This window comes from Hyperolius riggenbachi, chromosome 7 (genome assembly GCF_040937935.1).
Source record: "Hyperolius riggenbachi isolate aHypRig1 chromosome 7, aHypRig1.pri, whole genome shotgun sequence".
NCBI classification, from domain to species: Eukaryota; Metazoa; Chordata; class Amphibia; order Anura; family Hyperoliidae; genus Hyperolius; species Hyperolius riggenbachi.
Genome location: NC_090652.1, coordinates 232306707 through 232326611, shown reverse-complemented (window position 1 = coordinate 232326611; position 19905 = coordinate 232306707). Strand labels below are relative to the sequence as shown.

The 19905-nt window shown below is 40.0% G+C and overlaps 1 protein-coding gene across 5 annotated transcripts in view; it reads right to left on the bottom strand.

Moving 5' to 3' along the window:
- Nucleotides 1-4936: 4936 nt before the first annotated feature.
- Nucleotides 4937-19905, bottom strand: part of IKZF2 (IKAROS family zinc finger 2) — a 129788-nt gene continuing 114819 nt past the window's right edge. For 3 of the 5 annotated variants that reach the window (XM_068245381.1, XM_068245383.1, XM_068245382.1), the window contains exons 7-8: nucleotides 16502-16645; nucleotides 4937-8452 (exon numbers count right to left, since the gene is read on the bottom strand). In XM_068245381.1, the coding sequence (XP_068101482.1) occupies nucleotides 7731-8452; nucleotides 16502-16645 (866 nt within the window). In that variant the 3' untranslated portion in view covers nucleotides 4937-7730. The remainder of the gene's footprint in view (nucleotides 8453-16501; nucleotides 16646-19905) is intronic. The other 2 variants (XM_068245384.1, XM_068245385.1) reach the window with 1 other exon arrangement.

The following is a 19905-nucleotide window of genomic DNA, read 5'->3' as shown; positions in this document are numbered from 1 at the left end:
CAGCTTTCTAGGTCTATGCAGGCACATACTTGCAGGGTATTTTATGTCAATGTAGCTGGTCCTTGATAAATTAATCTCTCCTTCCCACACCTAGTAATCATAGCTATAAATGCCCTTTGAAATAAGCCTCTTTTAAATGTTAATATGTAATTTGCCACTACCGTGGTAAGCCATTTCACATCTCAACCACTCTTAGGGTTAGGAAATCCTTATCAGGTGGTAAAATGTCCCTGCCCCATTTAGAAAACATATTAATCCCAGGTTTCCTTTGTTTTGAATTTATATATTTGTAACACTTTTTGGATTTGACTTTATATCACTAGCAATTATTTAACAGTCTTGACAGTCTCGTATTTTCTTTGACATTTATATTACACTCCTTATATTCCTTTTAATGCTGACTCTGTCTTGTCATAATGTAAAGGCGTAAGTGCATTCATCTACACTTGACCATGCCCAGTATATTTTTATTTATCCAAAGCAGCCTATTTTTAAACCTAAAAGTTTTGCTCCCAAACTACGATATTCATTAAGAGTCTGTCTAAAAGTTTGCCATTTACTTTTGGTGTGCTTACCACTTAGTTTGCAGTATCTGTCTACCAGACTTAACGAGTCTCTGAGCTGTTAAAACAATGTATTTGAGAAAATCGAAATTTAAAAGTTGTCCCTGGCTCAAAACATATTTGGTTGATTCAAAATGATCAAATTAAGCAGTGAATTGAAGTGAAATAATTACATGCAAATATGTTCTGTTTTAAGAAGGCAATAATGTACTATACTGTAACTGTACAAAAATACTCACAATGTTGGATAGTAAAAAGTGAAAGACTGGCACAGACTTTGTTTTTACTTTGTACTAAGTGGGGAAGGGGTGGAACATCTGTCAAATTTCTACATCTGTCTATGTCAATCTTGTAGTGACCGACTTCCTGTCAAGATGACTTAGACTGTTACCCAAACAGGAAGTTAGGGGAAGTTGCCCATAAGGGGGTAACACAAATAAATGATGTTATATTTATGCAATGCCCAAATGATTGCTTGTGTCAAGACACTCTGGCCCATAAGCAATTAACTTTTTCACCTGAGTTTTCTCCTAGGTGATATTTTCACAACTTGTAAATAAAATGCATTTCAAACCCCCAGCAAGCAAGAAAATACTCAAAATAGTTGTAGTAATACTTTTTCATTTATTTTTGGTACTTTTTCAATTGTAGAGTGCTAAAAAATTATTTTAAATACAAGATGAAAAATTATCTCCTAGGAGAAAACTCAGGAGAAAAAGTGAATTGCATATGGCCCTCTAAGTCTAGAGGAAGTACAGATATCCCTTGACCTCCTTCAGTAATTCCCTTAGATGAACAATACTTTGAGGACCGCTATTGTAGTCCCTCAATGGACATAACAGGCCGCTTGATAAAGAGCTAATCACTGTGTCTGTACACTGACTGCAGTGACTGACTGCAGTAAACTGTCAGCCAAAATAATTTCATTTAGAGAGACAAAAATCTTAACAGGTTGCATAGCTTCAAAATCTGACTACGTTGTGTGTCATCCCCACAGATGTCTGGGCTGCACTTCCTAGACAGTAACAGTTTGTAAGCAGTTTTGCAAAATGTGGCTTTATTTATCTATGATATAGTAGCTGTACTGGATAATGTCAAACCTAAGGTATAACAAAATGCTGCAACCCAACTGTCAAAGTAAAAATAGTAACACACCTAAACAATCTACAACGTACGTCGCTCTATACATGGCCAACCCATACATTAAGGTCATCAGACAGTTGTACAGCAGACAAAAGATCTTTCAGCTCTCACATGCATGCTTACAGGAAACACACTATTGTATAACAATACCATGGTTATTCCTGCATAATCATTTGAGAACAATGGAGGCCAGAACCACATATTTCAGCTTTGCTGACTGGCACTCAATGTAGTGTGATGCCAACTAGCTAAAGCGGTTCATGCGGCACATATTGGTTGGCGAGTATGTAGAGAATATAGAAACCTTGAGGGCACATTTCTACTTTTTAAGGGAATGACTGTATGCGGCAGCATGGATCAGATCACATGTAAATCACATGTACAATGCATTTCACATGTGCCTCTATTCATCCCTATTGAATTTTTCTGAGTGCACTTAATCTATCAACACTCCCCACTATCGAATTACACCGTATTGATGAATTTTCTGAATGGAGTTGACACATTTCCAGAATGTGGAAAGATGACAGATGATCCCAAAGCCTTCAAGGGGAAACAGACCATAACAAAGTTCATACAAATCTTAGGTCTACATGGAGAACCATGGAGGACCAGTAAACCTCACCCCTAAGAGATCAAGAGGAGATAATAATTGCAAAAGCTGGAAAATGTATCCACCATTACTTAAAGAGATATTCAAGCCTCAGTCTTTCTACTCAATATTATATGCTTGGGCACTTGGATGATGTAGCTCTAAAAATCTCCTTCACATAGTCAGAGTGCCTCCACATCCAGCTGTCCTCTCATGTCTATCTATGGCCAGTGAATGCCACTATGGATGGACCTGTACCCCTCAATTCACCTCAACCCTCACAGCTGTCCTCTCATGTCTATCTATGGCCAGTGAATGCCACTATGGATGGACCTGTACCCCTCCACTCACCTAAACCCTCACAGCTGTCCTCTCATGTCTATCTATGGCCAGTGAATGCCACTATGGATGGACCTGTACCCCTCCACTCACCTCAAATCTCACAGCTGGCCTCTTATGTCCATCTATGGCCAGTGAATGCCACTATGGATGGACCTGTACCCCTCCATTCACCTCAACCCTCACAATCTTTGTAGGTCAACTATCATGAAAAACACCTCATTAATAATGAATATGGGTACTATTATTGCCAGTAATGCATTTTATATTTATACACTTAACAGATCTGACCCTGGCCTGGAATCAAACTTTTTTCTTAAGTTTTCTTACATATGTTTTCACACCATATCAATATTTCAACCACCGGCATACAACAAAATATTCAAAATAAGTTTTGTAAACTACTTTTTATAACTTTTTCACCTGCAAGAAAATGTAGATTGTGGAAAATATCTTGTGTTAGAAAACAATGGGGAAAAGTTAGTTGAATCAGGGCTCCTGTGTTCTAGGGGCAGGGATGAAAACTAGTATAGCAGACGAGAGATAGGAACTCAAGCTGTTAGGATCATTTTCTACTTATTTTAAGTCCCTTTAAAACACCCGTGTTACAACAGCAAGTATAAGGGCTGCGAACATTTGAAAAAATAATAGCATATTAGCATAAAATAAGCAGAGTCTCTCCCTTGTTGCCCATGAATTAATCTTAGTTCTTGTCACTTTTCCAGATAATGATAGACTAATTCCAAGACACAGGGTCCAGTGTGTTACAAAAGAAAACACACTGATTGCTGGCAATAATAAGGTAACAATATCCAGCATTAAAAATATAGGTGTTTTTTACAAAGGTTCTTTACCGGTGCTGCCGATACGGCTAAAGGATTATTCACAGTGATTAATCTAAGCAGAGAATATACTTCTCAGTGCAGACAAACTTTGTTTTTCTTACCAAATATTTATTTTTAGCTGCATTTTTAGCTAAGCTCCACCCATCAAAGAAAACTGCCAGGGATTTTTTTCCCTGATGCTGTGCAAAGCATGATGGGATTTCCTATGTTGTTTTCATGTTGCCTAGCAACTGGGAGGGGTGATCAGCACACAGGACAGTTGGAAGTGTGTCTCATGCTCCCTGTCACCTCCTTTCAACCAAAAAGATGGCTGCCCCCATGAAATCACAAACATTTGCTTGTCCTTTTAAAACAGGGTGGATAAGAGATTATATTACCCATCTATTTTAATTAACATAAATAATGTAGCTTAATAACAGTATGTTTGTTTAGGCTGAAGTTCTTCTTTAAGGCTTCCAGGATACTCCAAGAAGAAAGTGAATGTGGGCACCCATGCTAAATTTACATTTTTCTTTATTATAAAAAGGGATTTACCTACAAGCTCACATTTAGAAAATGCAAACCTCTCCATGAAAACCACCTCTAATGACTAAGTTATCTTTCCATGCATTTATATTGGTAGTGGTATGTATACTGTACATAGCAAAAAAAGGGCAGCACTTGTCACTGAAGTGACAAAACTAAGAGCCCTTCTTTAGCTTCTAGTTTTCAATGCATATGAAAATAAAAACTTGCAGTAATTAGCAATGCATAAAGTTGTGTGCATTTCACATGTGTATTTTCCATTATAAATATATTGAAAGTACCCGTGTGGCTTCTGGTAGGCTACAACCAATAGCTTCTTACTGATAGGCAAGTTATACTTACTTCCCCAGCAGATCACCTGACCCAGCCAACTTCCTCCCACTGCCTACAGAGAACAACTTTTTGTGGCCAACTTTATAAAAGTTATTTGTACATATCATCCTGTCCTGCCTGCAGGAGGTGGCCATTTCTTACTGCTCTTTTACTATTATTTTTATGCATACTGAGAAGGAAGTGAGATGTACTTCTGCACGGCGGAACTAGATAGGAATTTATGGTGTGACTTTGTAGAGCTGGCCTCAAATAGTTAATACTTTGAGCAGCACAGAACAGCCTGAGTGGGTCAGCTCTGTGTTCACAGTGAAAGAATGACTGGTGACCCACCCCCTCCATGCGGGTGCTGATGAGATTGGGGAGGAGTTTAGACAGTTTGCCAGCTGCTATTCTGTCTACGAAAGCTGCACCTGACATTCACACAAGAAGACAGTTTTGCAAACCCCCTCTGTCCATTTAAAACTGTGACATATATCACACAAGGGGCTTGATTCACTAAAGTGTGATAACTTATCACGGCCGCGCTATACGATTCACGCAAGTTTGGCGCAATTTCCGCATGTACATTTTTTTGTCGTGCACATTTTTGCATTCCCGTGCTAATTGTAGCGTTAGCGCATTAACCTTCGTGTTCACGTAAATGTGAAGGTTAATACGTGCTAAAATTCGCTTTAGCGCGTGAACGCGAACATTTGCACGCAAAAAAAATTTACACGCGAAAATTGGGCCAAACTCGGGCGAATCGCATAGTGTGGCCATGATAACAGTTATCACACTTTAGTGAATCAAGTCCCAAATGCATTAAAAACATGTGTCTGAACCATCAGTTAAAGTACGCCCAAATATTTTGTATTGGACCACCCTACAGTCAGCTTTGCTAGCCATAAATGAAGTGACAACTATATCTAGAAAATATAGATAAGTCCATTATACAGTTGCTTTCTATTACTCGGGAGTACTTGGATTTACAGGGACTTTACGTGTTTAAGCTGCTTTGTCATCGGAATCACTGAGTATTTTAACTCTAGGCACTTCTGTCTAGGAGCCCAGTAAATGCTGATTTATATCTCGCACACAATTACTTTTTTTCCCACAAGAAATGTAGCAGTTTTCATTTTCAAGAATCAATTATGGGATGTGTGCTGAGACATGCTTGTACGAGAAGCAGCAAAAAAAAGAGGAAAATAGAAGCAAGGTGGGACAACAGATGTATTGCTATGTGACAACACCTTACATCCGCCTCACAGACCTTCTGTACAAAACTGACCATTGAAGAGCAAGTGCACCTATGACAAATGTAGTAAAGCATGCCCAGATTGCCTCTTTAACAAAATTGGAACTAATTGATTATTGTTATTTCCACCATGAGTTGATCTAGTACAGGGGTTCCCTATGATCTACCGGTCGATCGCGAAACACTGCTTGGTAGATCGCGATGGCACATGCCAACAAAAAAGGCGGAGACATGCTGGACGCCGATCAATGAAACCACCGAAGTGGAGTGAGCAAGCGGATGTGCATCACTCACCTATCAGCGTCACCAGAATCCTCCTTCTGCTCTCCTGTCCACAGTCTCATCTCTGACGCCCTCTATTGGCATCTCTAAATACATGCGCTGCTGGAGGGGGTCACAGAGATGAGACTGAATGGTAGAGTTGAAGGGAAATCATAGCTGTTCTGGTAGGGGAACGTGTGGCTGGTGTGTGTGTGTGTGTGGTGGTGCTGGGGCGGGGTTTGGGGGAGTTACGGTAGATCACTCTACCCTTGTAATATTTAAAGTAGATTGAAGTCTAAAAAAAGTGGGCACCCCTGATCTTGTAAGTCAAAAGCCATGGACTGCTCATTTGTGGTTACCCTTAATAACAGGGCAAACCTATACAAGCACTGCTGCGACTGGTCTTGAATGATATCCTCACTTTCAGAGATATCTAGAATCACATTTTCCATTTTTTTCCCCTTTATGAAAAAACTCCATTGGACTGAATCTGATCAGGCAGCAATTCGGGAATGATTTACTACATATATAACAAGTGCATTTTACATTGTAATACTGCACAATCATAGGAAGCTTAACGTCAGGTTTTTGTTTTCACACATACTGTACTCCAATTCTAAATGCATGATATATCCTAGGAAGAGTTATTCCACTAAACTTAAAGGGAACCCAAGGTGAGAGGGATTTGAAGGCTGATCTATTTATTTAATTCCTTTTAAATAATGCATATTGCCTGGCTGTCCTGCTGATCCCCTGCCTCTAAAACTTTAAGCCATAGACCCTGAACAAGCATGCAGATTAGATGTATATGACAAATCTGATAAGATTAGCTGCATGCTTGTTTCAGGTGTGGTTTAAACCCTGCTGAGCAGAAAGATCAGCAGCACTGCCAGGCAATTGGTATTGTTTAAAAAGGAAATAAATTTGGCAGCCTCCATAAGTCACAGCCAAAAAGGATTCCATTATGTCCGTTGCAAATTATAACTTTGTGCAAGGTTCTGCTAAGCACAATGCAAAAATCTCAGGGCTATGAAGCTGTTGAGACTCCTGTAAACATTTTAAAATGTTAGATAGAGCAGGCAACTTTGTGCACTTACAAACAAGGGACTATACAGAATTCATACTGTTTTTATACGTGGTGGTGCTTTTGCAAGGAGATAAAAGCAATGTGTTAAGAGTGGTAACTTATAAAACCAAACAGAAGTAATCTTTTACTGAAGATACTTAGCTGCTAGAGGTCTCTTGACTTTGCACTGAACAGGAACATTGGTTTACCTACAGACCATATTGGTTCATTATGAATGAATAATTCTAGGTTGCCGGTTTTGTACCATAAGCTTCACAAAGCAGCATAAATAACCTATGTAACAGGCTAAATAACAGACAAACAGGTCAGATGATCGTTCAACTTCATATGCCATTCAAGCTGAAAATGTTTACTGCAACACATACTAACTGCTTAGGCGGGGCTCAATTTTGGGAAAGGCTTCTGAAAAAGTTACATGGGTAACCATCACTTACGGGTGGATTTCCATCCATCAAATCACCAGCCAATGCGGCAGGCTAGCTTTAGGTCTCTCAGAGCTACATTTAAGATAGATATATGTAGGACGATATGGGATCTCAACCAGGAGATCAATTTCATGGATACAACAGCATGGCTACTTCAGGGGGCCACCTATAGAAAACTCCAGCAATGTGCTCCTCATACCATTTCACAAAAAGAATGAAGACAAATATCCCTTGATGCAAAGATATTAGTTACACTTGTAAACTGAAAATGCATCAAACTTTAAAGGTTTTAGACTATTGAAAGTCAAAAGGAAAGTTATGAGTAAGTGCAGTATTCTTCACGTGCAGATGCACTTCATAGCTGGACTTCTCTCAATTGTAAGCTATTGGAATGGGTGCTCCCCTCGGACAATGTGCGAGGAGAATTCATAGCGGTCCTGACTTCTATGACCACAGATGTTACATTCTAGTGGGTCCCGATATCCATGACAGCCCATATGAATTGTGTACATAACGTGATCAAGGAAAAGCACACGGCAGTGCTCACATTTGAAGGCTTTGATCTGCTCTCCTTCACTGTTGAAGACTCGATAAACATCTTTGGAAGAGCCCAAAGTGGCCTTTGTGGCATCTAGAGCTTTACCATCTTCCTTGGGATACACTGGACTCTGCTTTCTCTTGGAATTTAAGGCATGGTTCCCATGGTATAACTGCCGATCCTCATGACTGCTCTCTGAATCGGTGGTGTCCAGACAGCTGTTGCTGGGTGATGCCTCTCTTTCCTGGAGATGACTCTTTGGTCTGATGAGGGAAATTGGGCCATCATTGTTATTGTCATTGCTATCTGATGTTTCCCTGCTGGTTGGCCGCTCCACCCTACTGGGATGGTAAACCTGAGGGTAAACTGGACCAATAACAGGGACATCAGGCAAGTGGCCTGAAGAATGATGGATCAGAGGCCGCAGTGCGTCTGCTCCTAAATAGGTAATGGCGTTGCTAATGGCCTGGTCCATCATATGAGACTGCATCAGTTCTGCTTCTTTCTCATATACCAGATTCATGTCATAGTGCAAATCTGGATAACCAAACTTCATAAGCTTTTCACCTGCAGACAACAACATGAACATGAATAATGAGTATGTTGCTTTATCACATTGTCTAGAAAAGATTACATATGAAATAAGAAATTATTATTTCAGACAATATAATGTTTCTGCACAACTTCTTTAGACATAGCACTTGTTTATTTTGCACTCTTTTCATAGCACTTATAATATTAGGTTTCTTTCTAATTCTCATATTCTACAAACATGATTAATTGCGGGACATGCTTATGGCCCAGACTGAGGGCCACATCCAGATCAGGCATCAGAATCAACCTAACAGAGGGCTTTCTAGGGTGTCTATTCATATGCGATTGGTTATTTTTCCTTTTCACAAAAAGTTCACCTTGAAGCAGAAAATGCTTAAAAAGAACTACACTGAAATATCTAGAATGTCCATATTCCAAATTTGGCCACTGTGGCCTAGTGTCTGTTGAATCCACATTGGTTGTTATCAACAATAATAATGTCATATTGGGCTACCCAAAGAAATTAAGAGGAAGACGGGATAGAGGGACAATGATAGCAGTTGGAAGAGCAATGGCCAATGAACATAATCCACACCCCGGGTTACCTGGGTCTACTGTCTACCTCCTAGCTTATCTGTGCATACAGGAGATAATGTTACCATTTTTTATAATTGCCAATGTGGACTGGAGGGTCTGTAAGCCTCCCTTTGTGAGGACATGATAGGAAGGGGTTCTAGTTTGTCTCTTGATGCACTCCGGAGGGCAAACAGCTAACATTTAAAGTGTACCTGGAGTACTGACAGTAGCAAAACCTATTGCATTATGGATTAAACTAAGATTTTATGTGACCTTGTATAAAATCATTTCCACATACACTTACACCTTGTAGATTAACAACAAGAGTACTTCATCACAGTTAAAAGACAACAGAATAAAAACATCTTTATTTTCTGATGAATGATGGTGTAATTTTAAAATTTCAATAAACAACTTAGTACGTAATCTATCTCATCCACTGACTGCAGTTTTAAGAACTTTAGGTTGAAGACCATGGGCGTTGTTCTATTGCGTGAACTGTGGTAACAATGGCAGTCCAGTTTGGGGATAAATCACCTGTGTGACATCTGCCTAGCTGCCTAACCTGAAACTGGAATGGGTTTTTCAAACAGTGCATACAGTATACATCTCCCTAAATTCTTGTATCGGTTGAGTTCTCAGACCTAGAAAGTGGGTGTGGTGCTACTGAAACATTTGTAGAAACGTCAAAGGATGACCTTAAAACTTAACTTAAAGCAAAAAGCTAAATTAACGGTTGAAATACAATATAATACATGTAAGAGTATACCTCCCAAAACATTTTTAGCTCTTTCAAGCCAGTGATATGGTTTAGATGCTGTACAGCTGAACCACACAGCACAGCCAGACACCTGACCTAAAGATTCCACACAACAGTGGGCAATGGGAGGCAAGTCCCAACATTCTGACCAGATTATGGAGAGCAGTGCCACACTTTTGAGCCAGCAAGATCCCCTCTGATTTATTAAAAGGTTCCTGTAGTGGATTCAAGCATTTGAAACCAAAACAATATTCTAAAAGGTTGCGGTTTGTTACCATATAAAAGTTCCTAATCCAGCGAGCTGAAACTGTGTTGAAATTTTAGCATCAGCAAATATGCAGATCTTCCCACCTCTATGCTATCCTTTCACTCTATCCCTCTACCCTCTGATCAGTCATGCTGTCTGTTTTTTGTGTGATAATTCAGGTTGGAGTGAGCTTGAGATGTCTCCCAGGGCATCACTGCTGAATATATGCGAATTAACCATTGTACCCTTAGAAGCTAAACACACCTCCAGAACCGCTGGAATGCAATGATGTGTCAGCTTGTTAATTTAAGTACAGAGCCATAATAATCCAACATGCATACATACTGTTTCGGATTGTTTGATCCTCATCAGTGCATGGCATGGATTAATTTGGCTCTATGCAGTAGGGCTAATAATACCGAGAGATACAGACTAACCAGCAAGCATTCTGGTGGTGTGTTTAGCTTCTAAGGGTACAATGGTTAATTTGCATATATTCAGCAGTGATGCCCTGGAAGACATCTCAAGCTCACTCCAACCTTAATTATCGCAAATTCTTTCTGTTTTAAGAAAGCAAACTTTTTTTTTTTTTTTTTTAACATCTTAGTAAGGGGGCTTTTAGGACCATTGTAGTCCCTTACACACTCCAATGAGTTCAGGGTCACCATGAGCTTGCTGTTGTTTGTTTTTGTTGTTCTGTATGTTCAGTGCTGTCAGGACAAACAAGGTAGAGTAGACAGCATGACTCATCAGAAGGGAGAATGAGGAAAAAAGCAGAGAGGCTGGACAAAGCTGTGGTTAAATTTCAACAGTTTTTAGCTGGCTGATCTAGGAAGAACAAAACATTTGCATGGTATGAAACAGTAACTACTTTCAATGAACACTTATTTAGGGTAAAGCATTGGATTCAAACACACGGGCCACTACAGTGACCATATAAGCAAGGCTTATAGAAGACTGAAAGCATAATGCTAACCTTCCACCTCCCAGCTGGCCATACATGATGCAATCTGTTTCCTCCATAGAACCATCGGTCAGATAATTAAATGAAATCTCCACAAATTAAAAATACATTTTCTCTTCGAAAATGAACCATTTTTAGTCAATTATTTTTCTCCAAACAAATAAACCAAAATAGTTTCAAAATTGCAAATGAGCACTTCACCACCATTTAGTTTATGGACACACATGAAACTGATTACAATGTAACTTTCTATCAGTTTGACTGAATTTTAATACTATGGTTTTCAAGATTGTATCATGTATGCCCAACATACAGGCTTAGTTTGCACGGACGTACACTTCCGACCACTTGCGCTAACTGTATGTCAAATATAAGATAAATATTTTGATAAATACGGTGTTGGATTAAAAAATGCTTGCATGATAGTCAGCTTTGAATCGGTTATATAGTAAATTTGTGCGATATCGCAGAAATGAGGCTTCATATGACACTGCACCATGGTGCAGCGACAGGGTCATATGCATAGCCAACCGGCTAGTGACGTACTCCCTGCTGAGCAGGAAGTATGTCACTAGGACTCCCATTGGTCCGCGCATATGCACCACGTCACACTGCAGTCTCATCATGCACCTTGCCTGCGTCGCCCATTGACTTGCATTATAACTTAATCAGTGCAGTAGCCACGGATCATGTGGTAACGCGCTGAAGCCTTTGCGTTGGCATTGCAATGATTTGGATACTTCCGGCGCACCGTGTTGCATATGATCTGTGCAAGTCTCCATAGACTTGCATTGCCCTTGGGGGGAGGGAAGAGTGTGGTGGAGGGGCGAAGTGTGCCAGTGTGCAAGGGGCCTTAAAAAGCAACCCTGAAATGGGCTGGGATAAAAGTTAGATACTAACCTAAGAAGAGGAAAGGATCTGGATCCCATAGACCCTTCCCGGTTCTCTCTGTTGTCTCGTTCCCCTGCTGTCCTCATTCAAAAATTGGCGCCTTCGGGACTCCTCAGAAGTGTTTGAAAGGGCTTGTGTTCCCGAGTGCTATCAAAAACGGGTGAAACCGTACTGCACAGGGGCAGGCATGGTATCATGTATGGGCAGTACAGATCTTGGCATCTTTAGAAGTACTCAGGGACACAAGTCCACCTGAAGGCTGCCTGAGGAGGGCCAAAGATGTATTTAACCTGCAGGTCAAATAATTTCACCAGGGGGACAGCGCTGGAACAAGGACATGGAGAGAGGATGGGAAGGTACTATTGGGATACAGAGCCTACTGTCTTCTTAGGGGAGTAGCTAATTCTTTTTTTTTTCCTGGTAACGTCTTCAGGTCATGGGTAACCCATCAAAAAGAAAAAAAAAAAACCTTAAAAAAAAAAAATGTGCCTGTAATGACCGGTTTATAAAAGGTACAAGCTCCATGGCTGTCATCCTAATCCCAGCTCTGCTATTCACTGAGTCATAGATCAAGAAAAACTTGCAGGTCTGTGTTCTGCTCCTTCAATGGTTGTATTTTTTTTTCCAGTTCAGTGATATACTACATAGTGAATATGGGTGAGGATGGCAGTCATCAAACTTGTAGCTTGAAAGACAAAATGGCAACTACCATCTTTTCATATATTTCTATACTAACAAGCGGATTTTCAAAACCTGTCCTAGGGCCAGTGCACACCAAAAAGCGGTAGCGTAATCGCAAACGCTTAGCGCTTCTTGAAGTGATTTTTCATAGCAATTCTAGGCATGTGCCTAGCGATGTTCTAATCATGCCCAGCAATTTTGGAGCCTTTTTGTGTAGCGCTTTTTTTTTTATTTTTTTGTTACAGGAGAGCTGTAACTGAACAGCTTCTGTAACAAACACGCTTGGAAAAATCCCTCTTATCTATCGCTTTTCAGAGTGATTTTCCATTTTCCTATACTTAACACTGAGGCTGAATCGCCTCAGAAATCAGCAAAAATGCTGCAGGACCCGAGTTTGCGTTTGGGGAAAAAACACAAGCGCAAACGTTTTTAAAAACGCTCAGAACCGCTCTTGGTGTGCACCAGCCCTTTAACAGAGATTTTGAACGCGGCAGGTGTGTAAGCAGTCTTTCGATTCGCTGGGAACAATTTGCATTAATCCTACAATCTAATTGGGGTGTCACAGACTGAGAAATTTACAAACATATCAGAGATATGGAGATGACATGGGCTGATGTGAGCTCCACGCCTCTTGGCTGATTGTATGTGAAGTAAGTATGAATATGCAAGCGCATATTCTATTTAAATCTGTACGCAGGGACTTTCCCGTCCTGTGTTGCTGAAAACCTGTCTGCCTCTTTCACATTTAGGAACGTGTGTAAGATGGATGTTATTTCCTCTCATAGGAAATCGTGGTTTACCTGCACAGAATATTCATATTATATAACTGTTAGGGGAAATGGAACACTACTCTCTGATAGTGGAATCATTCCGGTAAGGCATAATTACTGTTTTTTTGCATTTGGAGCAAAATTCAAAAGGGACTAAAACATTGTATTCAATAAAAATTTAAAGTAACATTATCAATTAAAACAACTTTTTTTTTAATTCTCTATATTAGATACACATTACCACTAGTGCTAGGGGCACTTTATTTATTCACCCAGTCCTCTCTCAGTGCTTCTAAATCACCTTTCATTCCTCACAGATTTCACAAATATACTTTACTGTGTCACAGCATGCAGGAGAGTCTGAGGAGGAGGCTGATCTGACGAGGTAACGGGTAGCCTCTTGGTTTAATACAAGTAGCAGTCAGGGAGATATATATACACTTTTCCTGACTGACTGACTGACTGTAATGTTATGGTGACCATACATCAGGCGACTTGTCGGCCGATTGACTGGTGCCGCGGTGAAAATCAGTGTCGCAAAGTGCATGCCTGACCGACAAAGTGAAAAATTTTGGGACAGGAATTAGTCGCATTGTCAATCGTGCATGCTGCAAAATGTTGGGCCGAAGTTGGTTGGTCGGGTATGTGATGGTATGGCAGCCTACTTTGGAACAAGCAATGAAACGACGAAACCCTTGTTGCTGCGATGTATAAAAGTCCCCCCTCCTGTCAGCCTCAGCCTCCAAGCGGTGTCTGTCCATCTCGCCAGGTTCTGCATATACTCGCCTAATGTCAGACGTATGCGGCTGTTAGAACCCGGCGAGATGGACGGACACCGCGTGAAGGCTGACACCAGACGGGTAATGTTTAAATGCACACACCCGGAGAGGAGGGTGGGTGTTTGGCGGTGGCACATTTATGCGGACACAGCGAGATTTCATGCTGAAATCGGACGGGATTCAGCCTGTAGTATATGGGCAGCTTCGACAAGAGACAAATGCATCTCTGATCAGATTTGAGTAGAGATAAATTTGACTCTTTGTTGAATCTCCCTATAATCGTCAGGTCTATGGCTACCTTTACACTCCTAGCTGCATCTGCTTTCTAGACTGCTGTGTGCTGACCATGCTGGGAAGGAGAGACACTGATAAACACCATGATAATGCCTTTGTAAACAGTCAGAGAAGTGAAGACAATAAACACACATTGCTAGAACCTTAACCCCTTACCACCATCTGAATAATGCAGGGTACACATGAGATTTTATGGTCGATTTACTGTCAGATCGATTATTTCCAACATGTTCGATTTCCTATTATAGTTAACAGAAATTGATCGGAAAATGCTCGGAAATCGATCAGAAAGCAAATCGAACATGTCGGAAATAATCGATCTGACAATAAATTGACCATAAAATCTCATAGTGTGTACCCAGCATAAGATTCCTTCAGCAAGGTGATTAATAAAGTATACACTAAGGAGTTGATAGCAACCCCCTGTGTAGGAAAATGTCCTGCAGACCCTGACACTTTTTGTACCTGGAACAGACGGTATGAGTTTACAGCAGAGGCAAAAAACAAATTGCTCCTAGTACTTGTGGTAATGTGGGCCCTAACATACAGCATTAAAAAAAGTTGTTTTAATGAATGGTGTTCCTTTAAATATTACTACGTTTACTAGCGGTTTATGAAAAGAATGTCTGGCCATAGCACCCAACCAAATTCTAAATCTCATTGAAATCAATTCTAAATCATGGTATTTCATTAATAAATGTATACTGTAAAAGTCTAGAAATAATTATAAAATAGTACTGCACAAATGTAATGTTAGCTGATGGTGTAATTTGTCTTCCAAGCCTTCCCAGCTGTCTCTATTGTGTGATTACTTTTATAGCAGAACTACATGTATCACATTATACTAAGTCTAAAACGATTATCATGCACTCCCTGTCATATAAAATACATAGCACAACAAGAATAATTTTTTTTTTGATTTTGCCTAGGCTGTGGTCACATGATTATGCCTACAGAAAAATGCCGACTCAGTTTCACTTTAAGGGGAAGCAAAGGCTCAAAGGACAGCAGATGCATTATCCACAGTTCAGATTAATGAATACCTTTCTTTTTCATTTATAAGGGTTAAAGGAATCTTGAAGTTATTTTTTTTCTTTAAAATTCATTTGGGATGCTCATAGAGGGTTTTGGAGGGTCTCACTGTTTCCTGTGGCCTCCCATGTCCTTTTGTTTCCCCCGTTACAGCTGTTTTTATTAGTGCCTTCCACTAGAAGAGCCTGCAATCCTGAACTGTATTTCCAGTGTGCATGTGTCAGTTCCAAACCAAGCATGCCCAGTAACAGGAACTGCTCATGCAAGTCTTTTTTCCTTTGTGCACAAGAGATTCATTTTACTAGACATGCATGTTTAGCGAACTCATGCAAGAGCAGTAGAAACTAGAAACTAACTTGTTCACATGTACTGGGCATGTGCAGATTGTCAGTTCGCACATGCCCAGTATATATGCATTCATGGCCACTGGGTCTTCCGGGAAAAGATCTTTTGCCAAGCAGTCAAACAATAAAAGCCTATTGTTATGGAGGATGGGGGAGGTGGAGGGTGCACAGGAGGCCACAGGGAGTGCTTCCAAAATCTTGTACGAGCACCACACGCCTTTAAATCGTAAACAAAAAAATTACTCCAGGTACCTTCATGTTTGGGAAAAAAATGAATGTCGTTTTGAATTGTGTGGTAAAGAATCCAAACCTCTTTTTGTTGTTTGCTATGTGTCCCCATCTATGAACATTTTCATCACTCCCTGTCCAGAAAAGAAGCAGGAAAATGTCTTCAAAGTTACAGAGATGGCAGCAAATAAACCTTTTTGTGTAGGGTAAAGGTGATTTAGAATCCCCGACTAGTATTAATGGATGGGATGCAAGGAAAAATCTCTGATGGTGACAGATTTGGCTGTCTCACTTTAAGCCATCTCTGATTGATACACCAAAATCAGGACTCAATGCAACCATAATAACAATAGCCACTTTAAATCTAAAACCAGGTTCATCCGGTCATATCAGTGTCATTTAGGAGACTTGCTTTTTTTAATATATAGGCAAAAATAAATCATGATAGCTTATAATTGTTGGGGGAATGTGCTAAATGCATGAAGGAGTTCTCAGAAAAAGAAAGAGGATGCTTACCCACAAACTTCTGTGGGGTGGAGCTCTTACGCTTCCCCATGTTGCTGGCAATTCTTTCTAGGACAGCTGGTCTCTCAAAGGGCATCAAAGACATGTTGTTCTCCATCAGGATCTCGGGATTCTTACATTCATCCATAGGAGATGCTACACAGAACCAAAAGTCCACATCAGAATCACTTGCTGGCATGAGATAACCAAGCAAGAAACAAGAACTTCTAGGTACTCTAAACAAAGACACTATGATGCCTACTATGACTTCTACTCACTTCTGCAGGTCCTGCCAGCTACCAGAACTCTGTATGGACTTAAAGAGGAACTCCAGTGAAAATAATTTAATAAAAAAAAGTGCTTCATTTTTACCATAATTATGTATAAATGATTTAGTCAGTGTTTGCCCATTGTAAAATCTTTCCTCTCCCAGATTCACATTCTGACATGTATTACATGGTGACATTGTTACTGTGGGCAAGTTATGTAGCTGTTTCTAGCTGCTCTGGCTGTTAGAGACAGCTCTAAACAGCCATTTCCTGTCTGTGAACATTGTTACATTGTGGCAGTTTGCCCAGAGTACCGTACGGTACCAGAGCCTCTTGTGGGAGGGGTTTCAGCACAAAATTAGTCACACAGCGCCCCCTGATGGTCTGTTTGTGAAAATCATTCTATTTCTCATGTAAAAGGGGGTATCAGCTACTGATTGGGATAAAGTTCAATTCTTGGTTGGAGTTTCTCTTTAAAGAGGTTAAACGGAAGCCTGGAGGTCTAATGAACATTGATTGGGTATCATGATACTTTTACAGCATCATACACAATAGTTTAAAACTGTGTTTACTATAATTTATGAAAAAGATGAATAGGTTTTATGAATAAATAACATTAAGATATTATATTAGGGACTACAGGATTATCACCATCATATAATGCTACAGTAGAACATTCTAGCCTGTGACTAACATCTTCTTTACCCTAAAATGGCTAAATACACTATATATAAAACATTTTCTGTGCTGGTATAGATACCTTTATGTAAAGATGTGTATATTGTTTGCACCTGTTTTGATGGAAACATAATCTCTAGTCTTTTAAGGGAGAAAACTAAATGCTTAATGTGTGGCGTTATGATTTCTTCGGTAACTATGACAAAACTGCTCAAAAAAACGAACAAATGAGTTTGTACATTTTATATTGTAGTGCAGTGTGTGAGAAGGAAGAAATCTGATTGGTTGCCATGGCCACAGCAACTGAAATTTTCTATCAGGACTTTTCACAGTGGTTTCAACTGTGATGAAACATATCAGTTAGCTCCAACATTGTGCATCATATCAATAACATGCTCAATTAAAGGGAACCTGAAGTAAGAAGAATATGGATGCTGACCTATTTTGTTTGAAACCATACCAGTTGCCTGGCAGCCTATCTGATACTCTGCCTCTAATACTTTATGCCATAGACTCCGAACACGCATGCAGATGAGATGTTCCTGATGAATATCTGACAAGATTATCAGCACACTTATTTCAGGTGTGTCATCGAGACACTACTGATGCTAGAAAGACCAGCAGAGCTCATGGCAAATGGTATTGTTTATATAAAGAAAATAAATATGGCAGCCTCCATGTAGCTCTTGCTTTAGATACCCTTTAAATGCCTCTGCCTTTCCCAATCTAGTAACCAGATGTGGAAGTTCTAAAATAAAGTGTCTTCTGCAAATCTGGACAGGTCAGGAAAAACCTATTTTCTTTCTTTTGACTAAATATTGCTTTGTCAAATATATAGAGGAAGGAAGGGCTATTAAATTTGCACTGAAAAGTAGTGCAAAGTAGTAGGACATCATGAGCAATTTCACATTATGAAAAAGAGGTGGATGAGAAATTAAAAATTCAGTCAACTGGATAAATCTACTGTGCAATGCAACACCACCATACAGCCTCACGGAGAACATACACATGGCCAAGGCCGGTTGTGTGTGGTGCAGAGCAATAGCAGCAGGGGGCTATTCTCGTGTGTGGTGCTAACTTCTCTGCCAAGTACATAGGGAATCTTGGACAGGTATGATTACCAAAGGACTTATTGGGCCTTGATCCAGAGAATTCATCCAACTGCATTAAAAGGTAAGTTTTCTTTGATGCAAGATAACATTTGAACAATTTCCCAGAGGGCTTTGTTTTGCTGTCCTCTGGATCAACACTGCAGAATGGTACAGTTTAGCTTGGAATGGGTCTTTTTTTAGTGGTTGCAACTGTGATAGGGCACTTTCATGGTGTTCTCTGGCAACATGAAGGGCTTAGGCTCCATTCACACTGGACTAAGAAACGGGCCAGCAGATACATGGACATGTTGACAAATCCTAGGTCATTTAAAGCCTAGGTTCTCAACGTGCGGTACGCGTACCCCAAGGGGTACTTCAGATGGTTCTAGGGGGTACTCAGTCTTGATATACTTGAGCAAGAATAACACATTTAGAGATTTAGAAAATTATAAATCTTATTTAAAAACACCAAATTAGTGTCAGCTAATTAAAGGGGAACTGAAGAGAGAGGTATATGGAGGCTGCCATGTTTATTTCCTTTTAAGCAATGCCAGTTGCCTGGCAGCCCTGCTGATCCTCTGGCTCTAATACTATTAGCCATAACCCCTGAACAAGCATGCAGCAGATCAGGTGTTTCAGACTTTAAAGTCAGATCTGACAAGACTAGCTGCATGCTTGTTTCTGGTGTTAGTCAAATACTACTGCAGAGCAATAGACCAGCAGGGCTGCCAGGCAACTGGTATTGATTAAAAGGAAATAAATATGGCAGCCTCCGTATATCTCTTACTTCAGTTCCCCTTTAAAAGCAATAGTAAATGCTTGTACCTTGTTTAGAATGAATTATCATGTACTACCATATATTATATACCATGTATGTTTTTGTCAAGGGGTACTTGTGATAATATTTACTATGCTAGGGGGTACTTGGTGAGTACAGGGTTTTAAAAGGGGTACATATCAATAAAATGTTGAGAAACACTGATTTAGAGGATCTGTTCAGGCATGCCAGTTTAGAATGAATCCACTGTCTCCAATGTGGTGGCTAGGAAAAAGGGTTGAGCAGTGTAAGATAATTAAAGACACCAAGGAAAAGTCAGATTTGCAATGCAATATATGATATGTCCGATGCATCAGACACTCAGTATGAACGAGAGGTTCAGGAAATGGATGATGTCAGTGCATCTGCTGTCACTTTGCATAGCCCAGGTCCTTTATAGTGTGGAACTAGCCTAAGCTTCCTCCCAAAATGGATAAATATCACTGTGCACATCTCCTAATGGAGAGCAGTTACCTATTAACATATTTTGCATTGAAGGGCACTGATGAATAATGTTAACTTTAACTTCAGTCAAAGTCTCCTGATTTTTAGGAGGGGTGG